At 45.2% G+C, this 22,624-nt stretch overlaps 1 protein-coding gene across 1 annotated transcript; it reads right to left on the minus strand.

Moving 5' to 3' along the window:
- Window positions 1-1,367: 1,367 nt before the first annotated feature.
- On the minus strand, window positions 1,368-2,023 carry LOC127321832 (uncharacterized). Its single transcript, XM_051350801.1, has 2 exons — window positions 1,862-2,023; window positions 1,368-1,778 (listed from the first exon to the last, which is right to left on the minus strand). Exons 1-2 carry the CDS (start codon window positions 2,021-2,023, stop codon window positions 1,368-1,370), a joined length of 573 nt encoding a protein of 190 aa, XP_051206761.1.
- Window positions 2,024-22,624: the final 20,601 nt, after the last annotated feature.

The raw sequence follows: 22,624 nt of genomic DNA on the forward strand, positions 1-22,624 counted from the left end.
TCCAATGTGAGAAATTTGAATATCTTTCAATCTTTAACCGCAAGTGGACAAATAACATATGCATAACTATAAGAAAAGTGTGAGGAATTTGAATATGGAATAATTTTATTTTTATTCATTTATTAATATTATTATCAAATAATATATGCATTATTCATATAATCGCGACGAATAATTAATATCTTTTAATCTTTAAACCGCAAGTGGACAAATAACATATGCATAACTATTAGAAAAGTGTGAGGAATTTGAATATGGAATAATTTTATTTGTATTCCTTTATTAATATTATTATCAAATAATATCTGCAATATTCATATAACATTGCCAAATAATTAATATCTTTCAATCTTTAAACCGCAAGTGGACAAATAACATATGCATAACTATTAGAATAGTGTGAGGAATTTGAATATGGAATAATTTTATTTGTATTCCTTTATTAATATTATTATCAAATAATATTTGCAATATTCATATAATATTGCCAAATAATTAATATCTTTCAATCTTTAAACCGCAAGTGGACAAATAACATATGCATAACTATTAGAATAGTGTGAGGAATTTGAATATGGAATAATTTTATTTTTATTCCTTTATTAATATTATTATCAAATAATATTTGCAATATTCATATAATATTGCCAAATAATTAATATCTTTCAATCTTTAAAACGCAAGTGGACAAATAATATATGCATAACTATTAGAAAAGTGTGAGGAATTTGAATATGGAATAATTTTATTTTTATTCCTTTATTAATATTATTATCAAATAATATTTGCAATATTCATATAATATTGCCAAATAATTAATATCTTTCAATCTTTAAACCGCAAGTGGACAAATAACATATGCATAACTATTAGAAAAGTGTGAGGAATTTGAATATGGAATAATTTTATTTTTATTCCTTTATTAATATTATTATCAAATAATATTTGCAATATTCATATAATATTGCCAAATAATTAATATCTTTCAATCTTTAAACCGCAAGTGGACAAATAACATATGCATAACTATTAGAAAAGTGTGAGGAATTTGAATATGGAATAATTTTAAACCGCAAGTTTGAAATTGCTCGGTTATGCCCACAGTACTGTATGTGAGGAATTTAAATAACAATATAATAGAAAGATTTAATATATATTAATCGCGACGATTCATATGTTCATACATAGAAGGCACACACGATACCACAGACCACACCACTATGCATCTACTCATAAATATTAAGTCCGAGGCGATCCATATGGCTATTGTAGCCAAGTGCCCAGAAATGCCTCCTACCCAGCTCGAAGCCGAGGCGAGCGTCGAGAGCGGCATACTGCAGTTGCTTATGGCTCAAGGGAAAATCGCCTCATCCAAAAATCAGTGCCTCTTCTTCTAATTCCTTGGCGGTCTTCGGCAGCTTGTTCTTCTTATAATTAAACTTCTTCTTCTGCTCGAGATCCGTCCCAATATAATGATTTGCCAAATCAATCAAACTCGGAGTCTGCTTTCTTAGGACGGGGTTCTGGAGGATCTGCTGGAGGTTGATCGTAGACGGAATACTAATTCCGTGGGTCTGCAACATATCCACATCATTGTGGATTGCCGCGCCACAGAATTTGATGTTCTTGTCCGCAAGAAAATCGATGAGCAGCTGCGGCACTTCATCGGCATGCACAATATGGAAGACCAGAGTGTGTTGCGCGACGGAGAGTTGCAGGACGGTGGCGCGTTGGTTACCCTTGCGAGGGTCGGTGAACTCGCAGTCCAAGCCCACGACCTTCAAACACAGAAAAAAATGCCATTGGGATTTTGGTTGCTTTATGCATGATATCTCTAAATTTTAAGCCATGGAAAACTAACCTTGATTTCCGCGGCGTCGAGGAAATCCCTCCTGACGGCGCGGATCCACCTCTCCACCCTCTTCGCACGGAGGGTGTACGTGATCTTGAAATTCATCTTCTCCATGACATCGTAGTAGATTTCAGATCGAGGGAAGTCGAGGGCGCGCGCGAGCTTGACCATTTCGGGTTCCATGAGGGCCGGCCGGGGCTAATGGTGCAGTTTTTTGGTGGCTATGGAGATCTGAGGAAGAACAATGCATATATATAGGGGAGAGGGAGGTGAAAAGGCCGGTCATGGCGCCGGCGGCGATGCAAATTCTGGCCGGCGATCGTTTCTGCTTCTCTCTGTTTCCGTGTGCAGTAATGCTGAGACGATTGACTTCCACGCGTGTCGTTGCCTATTCGACGGTACCTCGGATGAGGGATCCTCACGAGGGGGAGAAGAAGTAGGGGCCATTGGGTGGAGAGTCCTCGGGACGGTGGTACGCGATTTACCCAGCTTCGGAACACCTGCTCGAGGACAGGGCCTACTGCTGCTTTTCTGGAATTATCTGGGCGCTTTCGCGTTGTTACAATGAGTTGTGGTTGTCTCTATTGTTCTTGCCCCTAGGGCTCCCGGGATCCGGCTTATAAAGGCGCCAGGATCTAGGGTTTACACGGAGAGTCCTAGCCGGAATACAAGTTGCCTAACTATGCAATATACATTGCCGTGCACATCAAGGATCCACCCTTCCTTATCCGTCGTACCGGATCCGGCTACCCCTGATGGGCCGTGCCGCATCCGACTTCCCGAGTAAGTTGGTGGATCCGGCTCCTTGTTCCTGGGCTGGACTTCATCCATCTTGATCTACAGCAACTGGGCCACCCGATGGGCCATATGCCACTATCACCGTCTATGGGCCACCCGGGCTTGCCGGATCTAGGCACTGTCGATGGTACACCCATGAAGTATACCCACAACAGTAGCCCCCAGAGTTCTCCGAGATTCACCTCTTGTTTCCGCCTTGCTCGAATCATCTTTGTTTCTGACAATCCCCTCGGTAACTTGGGGAAACTTGAAGAACTCCAACTTCATTTCCCTTTTCAGCCTGCATGCCGGAAAGATCCTTTTAGCCCGCGGGACTTCATCCATCGACCTCATTTTTTCAACGGGTCTCCGGGTTACTCCCCTGCAGAGATAACGGTTCGTCGTTTTACCCGGAACCTTGAAAGGTTCAAACGGTTCCGCCAAACTTGGCACCATTTTCGGGTAATTTGAGCGGTAACTTATCCTTAGCCATTTTTACCGCTAGGGTTTTTGACTCGTGTCGATCATCCAACGGCGCGACGCTTGCGTTCCGACCACAGGATGCGGAGCACGAATCTCATCCCGCGCCTATAAATATCCCCACCGCACACACCTAATCAGTTCATTCTCCCCCATTTCACCTCTCGCTCGAGCGCCGCCACCGAGCTCCAGTCTTCCGCCGCGCCGGAGTCTGCCAGAACTTCGCCGGAGTCAGCGCCGCCGCGCCGTGTTCATCCTGTTCTTAACCTCGGCGAGCCACCGCAGTAAATTCCTCGTCGCCGGCGACTCCGACCACCGCGGAAACCATCTCTTGTAAGTCTTCAGCTCGAGCTTCTTCACCTGCGTTGGTAGAGACGATTAGTGTATAGCAGTAGTTCCGACTAAGCTAGTTCGCTTGCAACTTGTAGATGTCTTCCTCGACTCCGCCTCCATCGCAGACGGAACCGATCGCAGCAACGCCCATCTCCTCCGCCCCTCCGCCATTCATCCCCGTCGAGCTGGATCCTACTAAGGGATCCGGCAAGAACATCGAAGGAACGTCTGCCAACCCGGAAGATTTAGCTAGGTCCAAGCAGATGGAAAAGAAGGTGGAAGAGGTCGCCACCAAGAAATCGAAGGCCCGATCTCGTGAAGGCGAGGTCAAGGGGCAATGGTGGCCTTGCCCCACCACAGAGAACGAGCTCCGCAGCCTCGAGGCGGAGGGTTTTCTTCAACCCGGATCCTGGCGAACAGTCCCGGGTGCCTTGACCCCGACGCCCGAAGCCGGAGAATAGGTGTTGACGAAGGTGTTGGTCGAGCGTGGGTTCTCATTGCCGCCGAGCGACTTCTTCTCGGAGATCCTCAAGGCGTACAACTTGCAACCTCACAACATAGCGCCCAACAGCGTCCTCGCCATCGCGAACCACGTCACCCTGTGCGAGGGCCATCTCCGGGTAACACCGGACTTGCCTTTGTTTCAATACTTTTTCTCCGTCAAGAAGGAGACTGTCCCACAGACTTCAGCGCTTGCCACTTGCGGGAGCATCACCTTCAAGATCCGCCCCGGACGCGTCTACCCCCACACGGATCGCCACGAATCCGTCAGGTATTGGTCCGCGGGATTCTTCTACGTGAAGGATGTCGCGGATCCGGCCAGCCTGAAGACGCTGCCGAAGTTCAAGGACGGGCCCGCCAGCGAGACCCCTGCCTGGACCAAATGCCCACATATCTCCGAGTCACCTCAGCTGACAAGGGCAATCAGGCGGATCTGCAAGCTGACGGAAGCTGGTTTGTCGGGGAAGGACCTGACGCTATCATGGTTCACCAAGCGGATCCAGCCTTTTCAACATCGGGATCACCTGATGTACGAATATAGCGGCCGCGACGACACCATGCGCGCCTCCAAGGACAAACTCTCCTCCGATGCCCTAGACAAGCGGATCCGGGTGATGATCAAGATTCCGCGTGACGTTCATTCGCACGCGTGTAATTTTGACATTCACACGGGTGGCGCCAGCACCACGGTAAGTTTTCCGACTCAATTGTCATCTCCCTTCTCATACCTGCGAATTTGTCTAAGGACTTTATCCTATATGTGTAGCTCGAAGACCTTGAGGAGAAGGATCTTGGGAACTTGGCCCTGGTCCCGCACTCTGGCAACACCAATCCGGACGCCGCGTCTGACGTGGAACCTGAGGGTCCTCCTCCTGCAAAGCGGAAGAGAGGCACAACCTCCGGCCCGGCATCCAAACGTGCGCGCGAGGCTCCCAGCACCGCGGCCACCAAGAAAGCTGAAAAAGAAAAACTCCGCCTCAAGGAGATCGACACCAGCAAAAGCTCGCAACCCAACATCGAGCAGTTCTTTGGAAAACCTAGGTAAGCGCTTAACTTCCGACTTACTTTACTTTTGCAACTCAATTGAAAATATGCTAAGTGTTATGCTCTTTTTGTCGTGCAGCAAAAGTTCTGGAAGCAAGCCCCCCAAGAAGAAATCCAAACCCTCGCCTGCCTCAATGCCTGTTACTCCGGAAGTGGAAGTTCCGCCTAAGGCCTCCTCCTCTACAGCTCCGGGTCCGAAGAATGTCATCAATCTTGATGATATTCCAGAGGAGCCAACTGCAGATTCCGGCAAAGGCGCCTCCTCGTCCAAACCTCCACTTGAAGAAACTGAATCCGCCTCGGCTGAAGCTACGGCTAATGATGCCACAAAGAAATTGTTGCTAAGTGGTGCTACCGGTACGCCCCAAACGCACCCGCACTTTTTTCGGTTCTTCAGAAAGCTCCCCTCGCACAGCGTCATGCGGAAATGACGAACTTAATGAATGAAGTGTGGGGGAAACCGGAGACGGAGTAGCAAGATCTTGCAACCCTCGAAGATAATCTCCGAATCTTCTTCGCCAAGCACAAAGCCGTGCGCCAGGTAATACTAGCCCCCAAGCATTGGTTTAGATATTTCCGAGTAAAATGTGTGAGCCGATGCTTCAACTGTATAACTTGGATCAATCTTGGCGGAAACTTGAAATTTTCAAGCACAAGAAGGATTTTAACTTCGCGTCCAGCCCCCCAGATTTTAAATTTCCGGCTAACCATTCCGAACTGCTTCACAGAACACCCGTCAACTGCACGAAGATCTGAAGACGCTGGTGCTGGAGCAGAAGGCGGAGATCGAGAGGCTGTACAAGAAGGAGGCGGAAGATCAGCAGGCTATCACGCTCCTTGAAACTCGTTTGAAAAACAACGAGGGTACGTGTTCCGCCTTACTCATCAACGCACTCTTCGCTATCAAACATATCTTATTTACTTTGAACTTGCTTTCCGCCTTACAGAAAAACTTGCCAGCCGCCCTTCCATCGATGAAATCTCCACCGAACTCGAAGTGCTTAAGTCCGAGCATGCCTCCCTCCAGCAGTCCCTCAAGGAGTCTCACGAAAAGGAGACAAAAACCAAAAAGGAGCTGGAGGAGAAGCATGCTCAAGCTATGGCGGAAATGGCCGAGAAGCTCAAGAAGAGCCAACAAAGAGTGAAGACTTTGGTGTCCAAGGCGAAAGCTTACGAGTCGGAGGCGACAGATATTGACGAGCTGATTTTCTGTAAGGACTTCATTTTTTCCGGCATGTCCTTTGTATCCGTTTCTCCGTGACTCGGAGTTTGACCGCGTGATTTTTTGTATATACCAGCGTGTCTCGGATATGAATGGAACGATGAATCCGACTGTTCCAGGACTGAGGCTTATGAGGAAGCCCGGAACTCCATTGAAGATCTCATCGAGGCGTGTCGCGGCATTGCTCAGAAGCTTTCCTTGAAAAAAGCCCGCACTTCAGTCATTGACAAGATGACAAAGCTAATGCTGCTAGTGCCGGAGCTAATCGAGGATTAGCAAGAATCGTCAGCACGAGGAGCTACCGCCACTATCTTAGCCATGTGCAAGGCTCACTTTCCTACCATGGATTTCGCGATGATCAAGCGCGGAGTCCCTAAGGGCACCAACGTCAAGAGAGCTCTCACGGAAACTGAAGGCTTCGACACGCTCTTTGCCCAGTGAGTGAATCACTCCGCATGGTTCAAGAAGCATGACGTTCCGGCAGAGTTGGCCGACGACGAGGATGACGAGGTGGAAGGCTCCGGGTCCAGCGCGCATCAGTCGGACGATGACTCGGGCGATGCTTCCGGTAAAGACGGGACTTACCATGCTTCTGAGGATAACCCGGGATCTTCTGAATGATTCCTGTAAAACAATGAGATGCATCATTTTGGCCCCTTCGTGGGTTTGTAATAAAACTAAGTATTTGAAGTAGTTAGGACGAAACAAATGCATGTGGGCGGAAAACACTTATCCTGCGATCCATTTAACTTATGAATGCATGTTTCGTTTATATGGAAAGCAAGTGCTAGTTTCTAAGTTTTCCGGCTCACTTATTTGACCTTCCACGAGCCGGAAGACCTTTAGTCGGAAACGCTCGCCAGCGGCGACGAAGCCTAATGGCAGTCCGTCCATAACCGCGGAAACAAGCCCCCAGCCAAGGTGCCGGAAGTCGCTACCAGGAATCCATAAGTTCGCAACAAAAAACTCATCCACCAGAAAACTTAAGCTTACGTCCTAAAGGACGATTTTGAAAATCGCAACTTTCATACACGCCTAGGCGGAAAGATCCAGCTCGACGGTTTTAGTCGAAAAACATACACGATCCAAAAATAAACAAGTAAAGGAGGTAAAAGACTCAAAGAGTAAACCATATGCTTTATTTCATCGATCATGTATCATAGATATTACAAAGTATGTAATGCAAAGATTGCTAAGTGTGGAAAGGACGTAGCTGTGCTATATTCCAGGGACGGTATGTTTCATCGTATATGTCATCCGGATCCTCCCGTTTGCGTTTCCGGTGCCAATTGGCAGGTCTATCCTTTAACTCGATCAACGAGATAATAAGATCCGTTATGCAACACTTTGCTGATGACGAAAGGTCCTTCCCATGGAGATTGCAACTTATGCTCTTTCACCTGTCAAAGGCGGAGGATCAAGTCACCTTCCTTCAACGAGCGGTTCCGAACTCGACGACTATGATAGCGTCGGAGTTTTCTGCTGGTAAATGGTGGAACGTTGGTCAGCTAAATTCTGAGCCTCTTCGATCAGGTCCACAGATAGTTGTCGAGCCTCGTCAGCAGTTTCTTCATTGTAGGCGGAAACTCGTGGGGAGTCATGGATGATGTCGGAGGGGAGCACAGCTTCAGATCCATATACTAGAAAGAAGGGTGTAAATCCAGTTGACCTGTTAGGGGTAGTTCGTAAACTCCACAAAACAGAATCTAACTCCTCAGCCCAAGCTCCGGCTGCACGGCGCAGCGGTTCTTCAAGGCGAGGTTTGACTCCGGCTAGTATGAGGCCATTGGCTCGCTCGACCTGCCCATTAGATTGTGGATGTGCCACAGAGGCAAGGTCAAGCCAGATCCCTACGTCATTGCAATAATCCTTTAATTCTCCCTGAGCGAAGTTCATGCCATTGTCTGTGATTATGCTGTGTGGGATGCCGTATCTCACTACGAGGCTGCAAACAAATTTTAGTGCCGTAGCACCATCGGCTTTTCTCACTGGCTTTGCCTCGATCCACTTACTGAACTTGTCAATAGCGACCAAGAGGTACTCAAAACCGCCAGGAGATGATTTCTTTAACTTTCCGACCATATCGAGCCCCCAGACCACGAACGACCAAGTGATAGGGATGGTCTTCAGCTCCTGAGCCGAAGCATTTGGTTGAGTAGCATAGTACTGACAACCTCGGCAAGTTTTCACTATTTTCTCAGCATCTTCTTTAGCTGTTAGCCAGTAAAAACCTTGCCGAAAAGCTTTTGCAACGAGGGATCTGGGAGCGGCATGATGCCCGCAATCACCTGCATGGATCTCTTTGAGGATTTTGATGCCATCTTGACTTGAGACGCATTTCAGAAATACCCCGTTTGCACTTCGTTTATAGAGCTGTCCATCAACTATTGTGTAGGATCTTGCTCGTCTGATGATCTATCGTGCGAGGACTTTGTCCTCCGGCAACTTCTGATCAATGAGGTAGTCCAGGAAAGGCTGTGTCCAGGCCGGAATGATAACCATCACCTCCTTAGCCGGAGATACTGCCACATCCGGGTTTTCCGGGTTAGCGCCCTTTACTGAGGGTATCCGTAAGTGCTCAAGGAAAATTCCAGGCGGAATGGGTTTCCTGCCGGATCCGAGCTTGGACAGCATATTTGCCGCTGTGTTGTCATCTCTCCTGACGTACTTGACTTCGTATCCGAGGAAGCACTTGGCGAGCTTGTCAACTTCATCTCTGTAAGCCGCCATTACGGAGTTTCTGGTGTTCCAGGTTCCGGCTACTTGTTGTGCCACCAAGTCGGAATCTCCACAGCATATGATGTGCTTGATCCCAATCTCCTTAGCGATGCGCAGACTGTGTAGTAGAGCCTCGTATTCCGCCATGTTATTTGTAGCTTCGAAGTGAATCTGCAGAACGTACTGCAGTTCTTCTCCGGTAGGTGACTTCAGGGTGACTCCAGCCCCCGAGCCTTGATGCTGCTTGGATCCGTCAAAGTGCATGACCCAGGCTTCAGGTTCTGGCACAGGTGTGCCCTCCGGCGCTTCAGTCCAATCGACGAAAAAATCCGCCAAAATCGGAGATTTGATTGAAGTTCTGGCTTTGTAGTTGATGTTGAAGGCGGAAAGTTCTATTCCCCACTTCGCTACGCGCCCTGTTGCGTCGGAGTTGTTGATGATCGTCGACAGTGGAGCTTTGCTCACAACTGTCATGGGATGCTCTTGGAAGTAGTGTCTCAGCTTCCGGCTACCTAGGAACACTCCATAGGCTAGCTTCTGAAAGTGAGGGTATCTTTGCTTGGATTCCGTCAGGACCTCACCGATGTAATAGACTGGCCTCTGGATTCCATACTCGTATCCTTCTTCCTTTCGCTCCACCACGATGACGAGACTGATAACCTTATTGGAAGCTGCCAGATAGAGGAGCATAGGCTCTGACTCTTCCGGAGATGCCAATATAGGTGGGGAAGAGAGAATTTCTTTCAACCCCTGAAGTGCTGCGTCTGCTGCATCGTCCAAGACAAATTTGTCTGTTTTCTTCAACAGCTTATACAAAGGTAGTGCCTTCTCACCAAGACGGCTAACAAATCTACTGATTGCGGCAACGCAACCAGTTAATCGTTGCACATCTTTGAGACAAGTTGGCCTCGTAATGTTCAGAATAGCCTTAATTTTTTCCGGGTTTACTTCAATGCCTCTATGAGACACAATGAAGCCAAGGAGTTTTCCGGCTGGTACGCCAAAGACGCACTTCAGCGGATTCAACATCATCTTGTACCGACGGAGATTATCGAAGGTTTCCTTGAGATCGCTGATCAAGTCGGATCCTTTCCGGGTCATGACCGCGATGTCGTCGACGTATGCATGCATGTTCCGGCCAATTTGGTCCTTCAGGCACCGCTGCATCGTACGTTGGTAGGTGGCACCTGCATTTTTCAAACCAAAAGGCATGGTGATATAGCAGTAAGTGCCAAAGGGTGTGATGAACGAGGTCACCTTTTGGTCGGACTTCTTCATCCGGATCTGGTGATACCCGGAATATGCATCAAGAAAACACAGAAGTTCCGCCCCTGCCGTCGAATCAATGACTTGGTCAATGCGCGGCAAGGGGAATGGATCCTTCGGACAATGCTTATTCAAGCCGGAGTAATCGATGTACATTCTTAGTATTTCAGAATTCTTTTTGGGTACAAGGACGGGGTTTGCGACCCAATCAGTATGGATAACTTCTACTACAAATCCAGCCTCTAGTAACTTAGCTAATTCCATCCCTATGGCGCGGCGCTTCTTATCTCTAAAGCGTCGCATAGCTTGCTTTACCGGTTTTGCACCCGGATTTATGTTGAGGTAGTGCTCGGCGAGTTCCCTTGGTACTCCGGACATGTCGGAAGGTTGCCATGCGAAGATATCCATGTTAGCTCGGAGGAACTCGACGAGCGCGCCTTCCTATTTGGGGTCCAGGCCAGCTCCGACAGACACCTGCTTGGAATCATCGCCTTCCACGAGGTCAACTTTCTTGGTGTCTATCGCGGCCTTGAACGAGTTCTTCTGTTCGGAGATCTGCTTCTTGGTGGTATGCATCTCTTTCGGATCCACCGCTGCCCTGTAGCCTTGCAGCTCCTCTCCAGATATCACCGATTTTGCAAAGGTGGCTTCGCCCTCCTCGCAGTCTCGAGCTTTCTTGTAGTCTCCGGATACGGTGATCATACCGTTAGGACCCGGAATTTTGAGCTTGTTGTAGATGTAACACGCCCTTGCGTGAAACTTGTGGTAGGTGGGCCTGTCGAAAATGACGTGGTAGGAGCTCTTGAAGGGCATAACCTCGAACGTGATCATCTCTTCGCGGAAATTATTAACATCGCCGAAGGCCGCGGGAAGTTTGATGCTGCCCAGGGAGTTTGCCTTTTTACCCGGAACGACACGATGGAATTCCGTGATGCTGTGCTTGAGCTGCTCCTTGGTAAGGTTCATCTTCTCCAGAGTCTCCAGGTACATGATATTCAGGCTGGCTCCGCCGTCCATGAGGCACTTGGAGAAGTCATACCCGTCGATGCGGGGACTCACAACCAAAGCGTAGCACTCTTTGGGGATGACAGTAGGATGATCCGTCCTGTCGAAGGTGCAAGGATTTTCCGACCACTTGACGTACTGTGGCACAGCCGGAAGCGTGGCATTAAGGATCCGGAGGGCTGATTTCTTGGCCCTGACCGTCGGGGTTCCGAGGAAGGTGTGGTATGCACCTGCACTCTTTTTGACGAAGGGGTTGGATTTGTTAGCTGCGGAACCCTCTTTGGGATCCGGCGAAGCGTCATCCTCATCCATCGCCTCGGAACTATCTGTTGGAGATATGCCCAAGAGGCAATGATAAAAGTGTTTATTGTTATATCTTAGTGTTCATGATAAATGTTTACATCCCATGCTATAATTGTATTAACCGGAAACATTAATACGTGTTTTGTAAACATAAAGAAGTCCCTAGTAAGCCTCTTGTTAAACTAGCTTGTTGATTAGTAGATGATCATGGTTTCCTGATCATGAACATTGGATGTTATTAATAACAAGATCATATCATTAGGTGAATGATGTGATGGACATACACCCATAGTAAGCGTAGCATATGATCAAGTCATTAAGTTCATTGTGCTTCAAGCTTTAATATGCATAGTAACTTAATCCTTCGACCATGAGATCATGTTAATCACCTACACCGGATGGATGCTTTGATGACACCAAACACTACTGCGTAAATGGGTTGTTATAAAGGTGGCATTAAGTGTTCGGAAAGTATAGGGTTGAGGCACTTGTATCAATAGTGGGATTTGTCCATCCTAATGACGGATAGATATACTCTGGGCCCTCTCGGTGAAATGACATCCAATTAGCTTGCAAGCATGTGACTGGTTCACAAGGGATATCATATCACGGTACGAGTAAAGAGTACTTATCAGTAACGAGGTTGAACTACGTATGGAGATACCGACGATCAAACTTCGGATAAGTAAAATATCGCGAGACAAAGGGAATTGTTATTTTATGTGAATGGTTCTTTCGATCACGAAGTCATCATTGAATATGTGGGAGCTATTATGGATCTCCAGGTCCCGCTATTAGTTATTGATCGGATAGGAGTATCGATCATGTCCGCATAGTTCTCGAACCGTAGGGTGACACACTTAAGGTTTGATGTCGTTATAAGTAGATATGGAATATGGAATGGAGTTCGAATGTTGTTCGGAGTCTCGGATGGGATCCAGGACGTCACGAGGAGTTCCGGAATGGTCCGGAGAATAAGATTCATATATAGGAAGTCACTTTCCAAGTTTGGAAATGATCCGGTGCATTTATGGAAGGCGCTAGAATATTCTAGAACCTTCCGGAAGAAATCACCATGGAAGGTGGAGTCCCGGAAGGACTCCACCAACCCTAACCAGCCAACCAAGAGGGAAGGTGGCCATGGACTCCACCTCCTTGGCCGGCCAAGGGAGAAGGAAAGGGAGGAGTCCCACTTCCCCTAGGTTTCACCCATATGGTAAGTTTTGAGTTGGACTCTTATTCGAATCTTGGGCTAACCCTAGGGGGTTCCACCTATATAAAGAGAGGGAGAGGGAGGGGGCTGGATACAACTTGGCCGCACCACCAAAGGGCTCCCAGGCCGGCGCCCAAGCACCCCCCCTCTCCCAAACCCTAGCTACTCCCTCCTCCTTCTTCTCCCGCAGCGCTTACGGCGAAGCCCTGCCGGAGATCTCCACCACCACCGTCACCATGCCGTCGTGCTGGCGGGATTCCGAGGAGGATCTACTACATCTGCTGCCCGCTGGAACGGGGAGAAGGACGTCGTCATCAACACCGTACGTGTGACCGAGTGCGGAGGTGCTGCCCGATTGTGGCACCGTCAAGATCTTCTACGCGCTTTTGAAAGCGGCAAGTGATTGACTACGTCCACCACGAGATTTATCTCGTTAATGCTTAGCGATCTTCAAGGGTATGTTGATCTTCACCTCGTTGCTACCATCTACTAGATTAGATCTTGGCTTGTTATTCGTTCTTGCGGTAGGAATTTTTTTGTCTTCTATGCTACGAATCCCTACAGTGGTATCAGAGCCGTGTCTATGCATAGATTGGTTGCACGAGTAGAACACAATGGTTTTGTGGGCGTTGATGCTTTTGTTGTCTTTTTTTATGTGTACTTTGCATCTTGCGGGATGGTGGGATGAAGCGGCCCGGGCTAACTTTACATGACCGCGTTCATGAGACCTGCTCCACGCTTGACATGCAACCTGTATTGCATAAGTGGCTTTGCGGATGTCTGTCTCTCTCACCATAGTTAAGATTCAATTTACTATTTCAATTGACAACACTAGTATCAGCGTTGTGGCTCATGTTCGTAGGTAGATTGGATCTTACTCGAAAACCCTAAACCACGTAAAATATGCAAACCAAATTAGAGGCGTCTAACTTGTTTTTGCAGGGTTTGGTGATGTGATATGGCCATGATGTGATGATGAATATGTATGAGATGATCATTATTGTATTGTGGCAACGGCAGGAGCCTTATGGTTGTCTTTATATTTCATGTTGTAGTATTATTTCAAAGTAGTTGTAATAGTTGCTACACGTGGTGAACAACCATGAAGACGGCGCCATTGACCTTGACGCTACGCCGACGATGATGGAGATCATGCCCGTTGATGATGGAGATCATGTCAGTGCTTTGGAGATGAAGATCAAAGGCGCAAAGACAAAAGGGCCGTATCATATCACATTATGAATTGCATGTGATGTTAATCCTTTTATGCATCTTATATTGCTTAGATCACGACGGTAGCATTATAAGATGATCCCTCACATTAATATCAAGATAATAAAGTGTTCTCCCCTAGTATGCACCGTTGCAAAAGTTCGTCGTTTTGAAGCATCTCGTGATGATCGGATGTGATAGATTCTAAGTTCACATACAACAGGTGTAAGCCATGTTGCACACGCGGAAATACTTGGGTTTGCTTGACGAGCCTAGCATGTACAGACATGGCCTCGGAACACGGAAGACCGAAAGGTTAAGCATGAATCATATAGATGATATGATGAACATGTTGATGTTCGCCATTGAAACTACATCATCTCACGTGATGATCGGACTTGGTGTAGTGAATTTGGTTTGTGTAATCACTAAGACAATGCGAGGGATATTGTTTTGAGTGGGAGTTCACCTAGTTAATTTAATAATTAATAGTAAACTCAAATTTATCCTGAACAAAGTCTAAATTGTATTTGAATTAAAATTTGTAGAATTGGCATCCGTTTTCTATTGTACGCTAGGCTTGTAATTGAGATAGAAATACTGTTAAATCTGACAAGTAACTTTACGGACTGGTACCGTATTGTTAAAGAATCAAGAAATGGTTAAGTCCTATAGCAAACTTTTGGTAATCCTCAAATTGCTGATTCGAAAAGAAATGGTTTCAATTAGTATCTAAAATTATCTTGTCTCCGTAAAACTTGATGTTCAAATCCGTTTGAAAAGTAAGGAGCTGAAAAGTTTGTTTTCATAAATAAGCAAGGTGTGAGATATATGTGATATCTAAGACCTTATTACAAGATAATAGAATATAATTTAGTGAGACTACATAAACTCATAAGTTTTATGGGAATGTACGAAGGTTGAAGACGCTAGGCATCCCGATCCTCCAACTAGTTGGGCACTAATGATATTCACATATCCATGAATTGGTCGTCCTTAGTATGCACCGTTGCTAAGACTCGTCGTTTCGAAGCATCACGTGATGATCGGGTGTTATAGATTCTACGTGTGTATACAACGGGTGCAAGCCAGATTTGCACATGCGAATACTAAGGTTAAACTTGACGAGCCTAGCATGTACAGACATGGTCTCGTAAAGTCGTCATGATTTGATGGATAAAATTATGAGTGAAATTGTTCATCACATTAAAAAGTTACTAATAGTGAAATCCGTCACACTTGTCATGTGATGATCAACTTCAAAGTGCGAACCTCAAGGTTATTGGTATTTGACCAACAAGCCTAGAAGTTATTGATGTTGAAGTGTTTTCAGAAATATGAGGAAAGTCGAAAGAGAAACTACAAAAGGATTTTGACAGAAAGAAAGAAAAGACTAGAAAGTCTAGCTCAGGTGTATATAGATGATATACATGTTATGAATGTATTTTTTGATTGGTCACACAATGAAGTTCTTGGCTATTTGTACCATATTGGTTGGTATGAGATGTCATACAACACAACGCAATACAAGAATACAATGGCCTAAGTGACTGACAAGGAATATGGTAATAATGCACGCCTGGAACAAAATAAAGTGTTATTATGTTCGTCATTGGCATTCTACCTAGCCCTTCAGATTTATAATAAAGAACTTAATAATTGTTATTTTGCTCTGGTCAAATGAAAACAATGAGTTGTTCAAATTATGACCTTACTCCATGTACGATGGATAAGTTATTATAAATCTTAATGGTGAAACACACATGCATAACACTGACGCTAAAATGCCATAAGGCAAATGATTTGAATTTCACTTATTTGTGGAACCGCCATTTAGGTCATGTTAGAAAGGAACGCATGAAGAAACTCCATGCAAATGGATTTTTGGAGTCATTTGATTTTTGAATCGTTTGGCACTTGCAAATCTTTTCTAAAGAAAATGACTGAAATACCGTTCATAGGCCAAGAGTTGAACGGGCAACTAACTTAGTGGAAACATACATGTTGATGTATGTGGTTCATTGGGCATAGTTGTGTGCGGAAGATTCTTCTACTTCATGAAAACTTCCAACAATGAATTGAGTATATATATATATATGGATATATTTATTCGATGAGGAAGAAGTTTGAAACATTTGAATAGATTCAAATAAATTTCAGCATGAAGTAGAAATCATCGTAATAGAAAAGTCAAATATCTATGATTGGATCATGGTGGAAATATTTGAATTACGAGTTTTAGCGAACATCTAAGAGAGTTACGAAATTGTTCGACAACTCACGTTTCTTGAAACACCATAGTTATGATGGAGTATTCGAAAGACGTATCCAAACCTTGTTGGATTAATGATGAGATAAAATAAAAATGCCATTATATTTTGTGGATTATGCTTTAGAGACTACCGCTTTTACACTAAATAGAGCGTCATCATAATCCGTTGAAATGACACCATATGAGTTATGGCATGGGTATAAACCCTAATAATCATTTCTTAAATTTTGGTATGCATTGCATAAGTAAATAAGTTTACAACCAAAATCGGATGAATGTCTTTGTTGGTTATCCCAGAGAACAAAATGGGAATTCTTTCCACTATGAAGTCAAAGACAAAAGTGTTTGTCGATGTTACTTGCTTATTTCCAAGAAATTGTTTCTAGCAAAGTATTTGAGTGGGAGGACAATGGAACTTGATAAGGTTGATGAACTTGAGCATGATGATCAGAGTAGCGCAGCATCGGAAATGGTTCCGTAAGCGGCCACGATGATCATGGCTCCCATGTCTACAAAGTGTTATAGTCATGGAGATCGAAGTACCTATTGAACCTTGTAGGTATGGTTTAATTTGTGATCAAATAAATGATTTGTGAACAAATGATTGATTTTGAACAATGATAAACCAACTACATACAAAGAAGCTATGATGGGCCCTAACTCCGTTAAAATGACTGAGAGCTGTGAAATCCAAGATAGTATCTATAATCAAGCTTGGAGCTTGGTAAACCTTTTGAAGGAATAAATAGACTTGGATATAATATCCTTGAAGAAGCTCGACTTGTCAAAAGATTGTTTACGACAAAGTTCAAAGAGTTGACTACGATAAGATTAGATCTTCAGCAGCGATGCTTATAGTCTATGCAGATTGTTCTAGTAATCGCTACATATTTCTTTTATGAGATATGTAAGTAGGATGGTAAAATACATTCCTTAACAGAAGTGTGTATTAAAGGTGTATACAAGATACAGCTGAGAGTTTTGCTAGTCCGTAGAATACTAGAAAGGTATACAAACTTCACTGGATGAAGTGAGTATCACGGAGTTGGAATCTTCACCGGATGAAATAATCAAAGAGTTTTTTGATTTCATCAGAAACGATGAAGATGCTTGCATTTGCAAGAAATTAAGTGGTAGCGCTAAGACATATTTATAACACTTTATGTAGATGACATATCGTTGATTATAAATAATGTAATCATGTACTTGATATGATTAGAAGGTTTCATTGAAAATCAACTTCAATGAAAGGATATGGACTAAAAACATATTTAGCGTCAAGATATATGAAGATAGATTGAAACGCATAATAAGTTTAAGTCAAAGTACATAGAATGAATATTGAATTAGTTCAATATGAAAACGTTAAGAAGGTGTTCTTTTCCATCTGGAGGTTTAAACAAGACTTGAGTGTATTTAACACTCAATGAGTAAAAACACATGAGTGATTTTTAGATCACGAATAATATGTACACAATCAGATGTACTATGCTCTAAAGGTGTTACGGGCATATATCAGAATGATTCATAAGATGATCATTGGACAACAGTAAGAATATCCCTAAGTGCTTTGTCAGAGCCAAGGATATAAATATGTAGTTTTATATGAGGTAATGGCAAATGAATCGCTGTAAGGTGTTACACTGATATTAGTTTGGTCACATATAAAAATGAATTTCAATCTCAATTAAGCTAATGTGTTCATTAAAAGGTAGCACAATGGGCTAGAAAAAGTCTATGCTAGATTTAGATAAGTTCTAAATATTGTGACGGATTCTACAAACGAAGGCAGAATATCTCATTGTTTTTGACAATGACCAAGGGTGTTTGAGTCAAAGAGTTCTTTGAGAATTTGGTGTAGTTCCGGTAGTGTCAGAACTATGAAACTATATTGTATGTGACAATATTGGTAACATATTTCATACCGCGGAATTAAGGTTCCACCAGAAGACCAAACATATACGATTAATGCCAACTCATTTGAAAAACTGAGTAATGCGTAGAGACGCAAAAGAATTGCAAAATACATACGTTTCTGAGTATGTCAGATTCGTTGACTGAAACCTCTCCCATAAGCAAACATGATAAGCACCAGAAGGCTAAGGTGTTATATCTTTACAAATGTAAACTAGATTATTGACTCTAGTGCAAGTGGGAGACTGTTGGAGATATGCCCAAGAGGCAATGATAAAAGTGTTTATTGTTATATCTTAGTGTTCATGATAAATGTTTACATCCCATGCTATAATTGTATTAACCGGAAACATTAATACTTGTGTGTTTTGTAAACATAAAGAAGTCCCTAGTAAGCCTCTTGTTAAACTAGCTTGTTGATTAATAGATGATCATGGTTTCCTGATCATGAACATTGGATGTTATTAATAACAAGATCATATCATTAGGTGAATGATGTGATGGACATACACCCATAGTAAGCGTAGCATATGATCAAGTCATTAAGTTCGTTGTGCTTCAAGCTTTAATATGCATAGTAACTTAATCCTTCGACCATGAGATCATGTTAATCACCTACACCGGATGGATGCTTTGATGACACCAAACACTACTGCGTAAATGGGTTGTTATAAAGGTGGCATTAAGTGTTCGGAAAGTATAGGGTTGAGGCACTTGTATCAATAGTGGGATTTGTCCATCCTAATGACGGATAGATATACTCTGGGCCCTCTCGGTGAAATGACATCCAATTAGCTTGCAAGCATGTGACTGGTTCACAAGGGATATCATATCACGGTACGAGTAAAGAGTACTTATCAGTAACGAGGTTGAACTAGGTATGGAGATACCGACGATCAAACTTCGGATAAGTAAAATATCGCGAGACAAAGGGAATTGTTATTTTATGTGAATGGTTCTTTTGATCACGAAGTCATCGTTGAATATGTGGGAGCTATTATGGATCTCCAGGTCCCGCTATTAGTTATTGATCGGAGAGGAGTATCGATCATGTCCGCATAGTTCTCGAACCGTAGGGTGACACACTTAAGGTTTGATGTCGTTATAAGTAGATATGGAATATGGAATGGAGTTCGAATGTTGTTCGGAGTCTCGGATGGGATCCAGGACGTCACGAGGAGTTCCGGAATGGTCCGGAGAATAAGATTCATATATAGGAAGTCACTTTCCAAGTTTGGAAATGATCCGGTGCATTTATGGAAGGCGCTAGAATATTCTAGAACCTTCCGGAAGAAATCACCATGGAAGGTGGAGTCCCGGAAGGACTCCACCAACCCTAACCAGCCAACCAAGAGGGAAGGTGGAGTCCATGGTGGACTCCACCTCCTTGGCCGGCCAAGGGAGAAGGAAAGGGAGGAGTCCCACTTCCCCTAGGTTTCACCCATATGGTAAGTTTTGAGTTGGACTCTTATTCGAATCTTGGGCTAACCCTAGGGGGTTCCACCTATATAAAGAAAGGGAGAGGGAGGGGGCTGGATACAACTTGGCCGCACCACCAAAGGGCTCCCAGGCCGGCGCCCAAGCACGCCCCCCTCTCCCAAACCCTAGCTACTCCCTCCTCCTTCTTCTCCCGCAGCGCTTACGACGAAGCCCTACCGGAGATCTCCACCACCACCGTCACCACGCCGTCGTGCTGGCGGGATTCCGAGGAGGATCTACTACATCCGCTGCCCGCTGGAACGGGGAGAAGGACGTCGTCATCAACACCGTACGTGTGACCGAGTGCGGAGGTGCTGCCCAATTGTGGCACCGTCAAGATCTTCTACGCGCTTTTGAAAGCGGCAAGTGATCGACTACATCCACCACGAGATTTATCTCATTAATGCTTAGCGATCTTCGAGGGTATGTTGATCTTCACCTCGTTGCTACCATCTACTAGATTAGATCTTGGCTTGTTATTCGTTCTTGCGGTAGGAATTTTTTTGTTTTCTATGCTACGAATCCCTACACTATCCTCGTCCTTTTCCTTATTCTTGCCCTTGCCTCCTTTGCCGCGCGGGCGGTGTTTCCGGGTACGCTTGTATCCTGCTTCCGGGTCAGTTTTCAGATCATTGACCCATTTGAAGTTGCGATTGGTGTGGGAGGACTTGCCAGTAGCCGGATCTATGTGAGCTAGGCATGGCATGTCCCTGTATTCTTCGTCGGTTTGGGGAGTGCGGAACCCAGCGACGGTGACCTCGTCAGCACATTGCTGGCCACTGCTGGCTCCGCCACCATGGCCGCGGCCTCTTCCGCCTCCTTTGTAACGGCCCAGGATCATACCCCTAATAGAATTGTTTGTTCTTTTCTTTTGTGCATCATCATGCATCATGCATCATGCATCATAGCATCCATGTTTTACAAAATAAAAATTATTTTTATAAACCCTCCTTTGTCCTTCTCCTTTAAATAAAACTCTAATCTCTCTCTCGTACTTCTTATTTTATAATTAAGTTTTTCCAACAAATAAATTTTTGAATATAAAGGTGTTTTGTTTTGTTTACAAATAAGGTAAATATTTTGAAAACCAGTTTTGAATCTCACTCTCGTACCTGGTTCAAATTCAAAACTGAATAGGACTTCGAATTCAAAAAGGTTTAAATAAAACCAGAAAAAGAAAACCTAAACCCCTCTCCCTCTCTCTGTCCGGACCACCTCTCTCTTTCTTCCTTCTCCCCCCGCAGCCCACCTCCCTGGCCCATCTTCTCCTCTGTTTTTCCCCTCCCCGGCGGCCCTCCTAGCTCCAGCCCAACCTGGCCTGGCCCAAGTACCCCTTCGCCAGCTCCTTTCTCGCCTTGTCGTCTTCTCCCTTAGGAGAGAGACATGCCCGCTTTTCTCCCCGTGGTCGACGTCACCGTCAACCACCACGCCCCCCTCCTCCTTATCTCTGTTGCGCCAAACCCTAGCTCCCACCAACCCTAGCCTCTCCTCCTTTCTTCCCTCGCACCGCCGCCTCTTTTCCTCCCTCTTTTTCTTCCTCTCTGTGAACCCCCGAGAGAGTCGCCGCGGCTGTTCATCACCACCGTCGACCCTGGCCACCCCGAGACGCGCCAAGGGCATCTCCAGCTTCGTCTCGATCTCCTCTTCCACCTGGCGTGAGGAATCGACTCGGAACCACCTCGTCTGCCCACAAAATCGTCGTTTCTGTCTCCAAGTCCGACGAGAAAACCGTCGAATTCCGGCCGCCGTGGTCACCCTCCGGCGACCCCGATCACACCAACGTCTTCCTCGTGAGGTGAAGCTTCTCCTAGACATCATCTCACCTTGTTTTGCTTCCGGGACCTCCCTTTTCAACTTGTTGCCGACCGCCGCCACCGCAGGTTCAACCATCGTCGCATCTCCGACGACCTTCCGTGAGCGGCGCCACCTTCCTCTGGTCCGCGTCGGCGAGCCGCACCCGACGCCCTCATCCTCGTCTCCTGGGACGCGCCAAGTCATCCGCGCGCGCGATGCCATCCCGCCGGTGGTCACCGCCGCCCCACGCGCACGGAAGGTTTGCCACGTCGGCAGCCAGCGTGGCACCGGGCCCGCTCGTCAGCGACCGCGGGTCAAACCGCTTCGGTGAGAAAAGTTCTTAACCCCCAGATCAGAATCGTTTTGCTTTTGGCCCCCTGCAGCTTTTTTTCGCTTAACCCGGCGTCCCTGGCTTTGTCGGTTTACAAGAAAACCCCCTGCATCTCTGTGTATCTAACCCGGGGTCCTTCCCCCTTTCGAAATTTGTTTTCGAGTCCTTTTCTTAATTAAATAAAATCCTGTTTTCTATTTTAACTAATAAAAACTAATATGTTAATAACTTTTAATTGGTAATTCCAAATAAAAAGTGTTGTATATGAATTTTGATCAGAAAAATGTGATGAACATGATTATGCCATCCATATGCATGTTTGCATCTCACATCATGTCGCGCGTTGATAGTTTCGCATATCCACCTCACATATATGCGAAGTATTTTGGATTTCCAACTAGGATTTCCCCGCTCCGTTTAATATTGAAGTAGCACACCCCTGCCATGTTGTGCCATGCTAATCAACCTTTAACTTTGCCGGTAGAAAATGCAACTCCAACCTTAATTGTTTGTCCGGGGTTCCGACTCCCCTTAAATTGGATAAGTGCATCGCATCATATCTGACATGTCATGCATATCATCTTGATCATGCTGGATCTTCTTTATCCGTAGTAGTAAGACTTGCATCCGTTGTTTGTCCAGCATCTGCTTCTTCCCGGATAGGATCGCGAAGTGGTGTTGTGAGATACGACAAGTCCTCCGGCTGATCTTCGACAACCTTTAACAGGCAAGCATTTCCTAAACTCCTGTCTCTGCAGGAGTCGCTCACCTATTTTATTTTGCCTTCTCCCTTATGCTAGCCTTGAGTTGCATTCTTGTCACGTCTCCTATCCACTTGTTACATCAAGCAGCCCATATTGCCACCACCACCCTCCTACAGCTGTTGTTTGGTTATCGGGCCTGCCTTG

This window comes from Lolium perenne, chromosome 4, assembly GCF_019359855.2.
Source record: "Lolium perenne isolate Kyuss_39 chromosome 4, Kyuss_2.0, whole genome shotgun sequence".
Lineage (NCBI taxonomy): Eukaryota > Viridiplantae > Streptophyta > Magnoliopsida > Poales > Poaceae > Lolium > Lolium perenne.

Excerpts from the sequence above, each read along its gene's own strand:
- LOC127321832 (XM_051350801.1), bottom strand. The coding sequence starts at position 2,023 with ATGGTCAAGCTCGCGCGCGCCCTCGACTTCCCTCGATCTGAAATCTAC. Across the intron at positions 1,779-1,861 it reads TCGACGCCGCGGAAATCAAG|GTCGTGGGCTTGGACTGCGA; the intron begins GTTAGTTTTCCA and ends CTGTGTTTGAAG.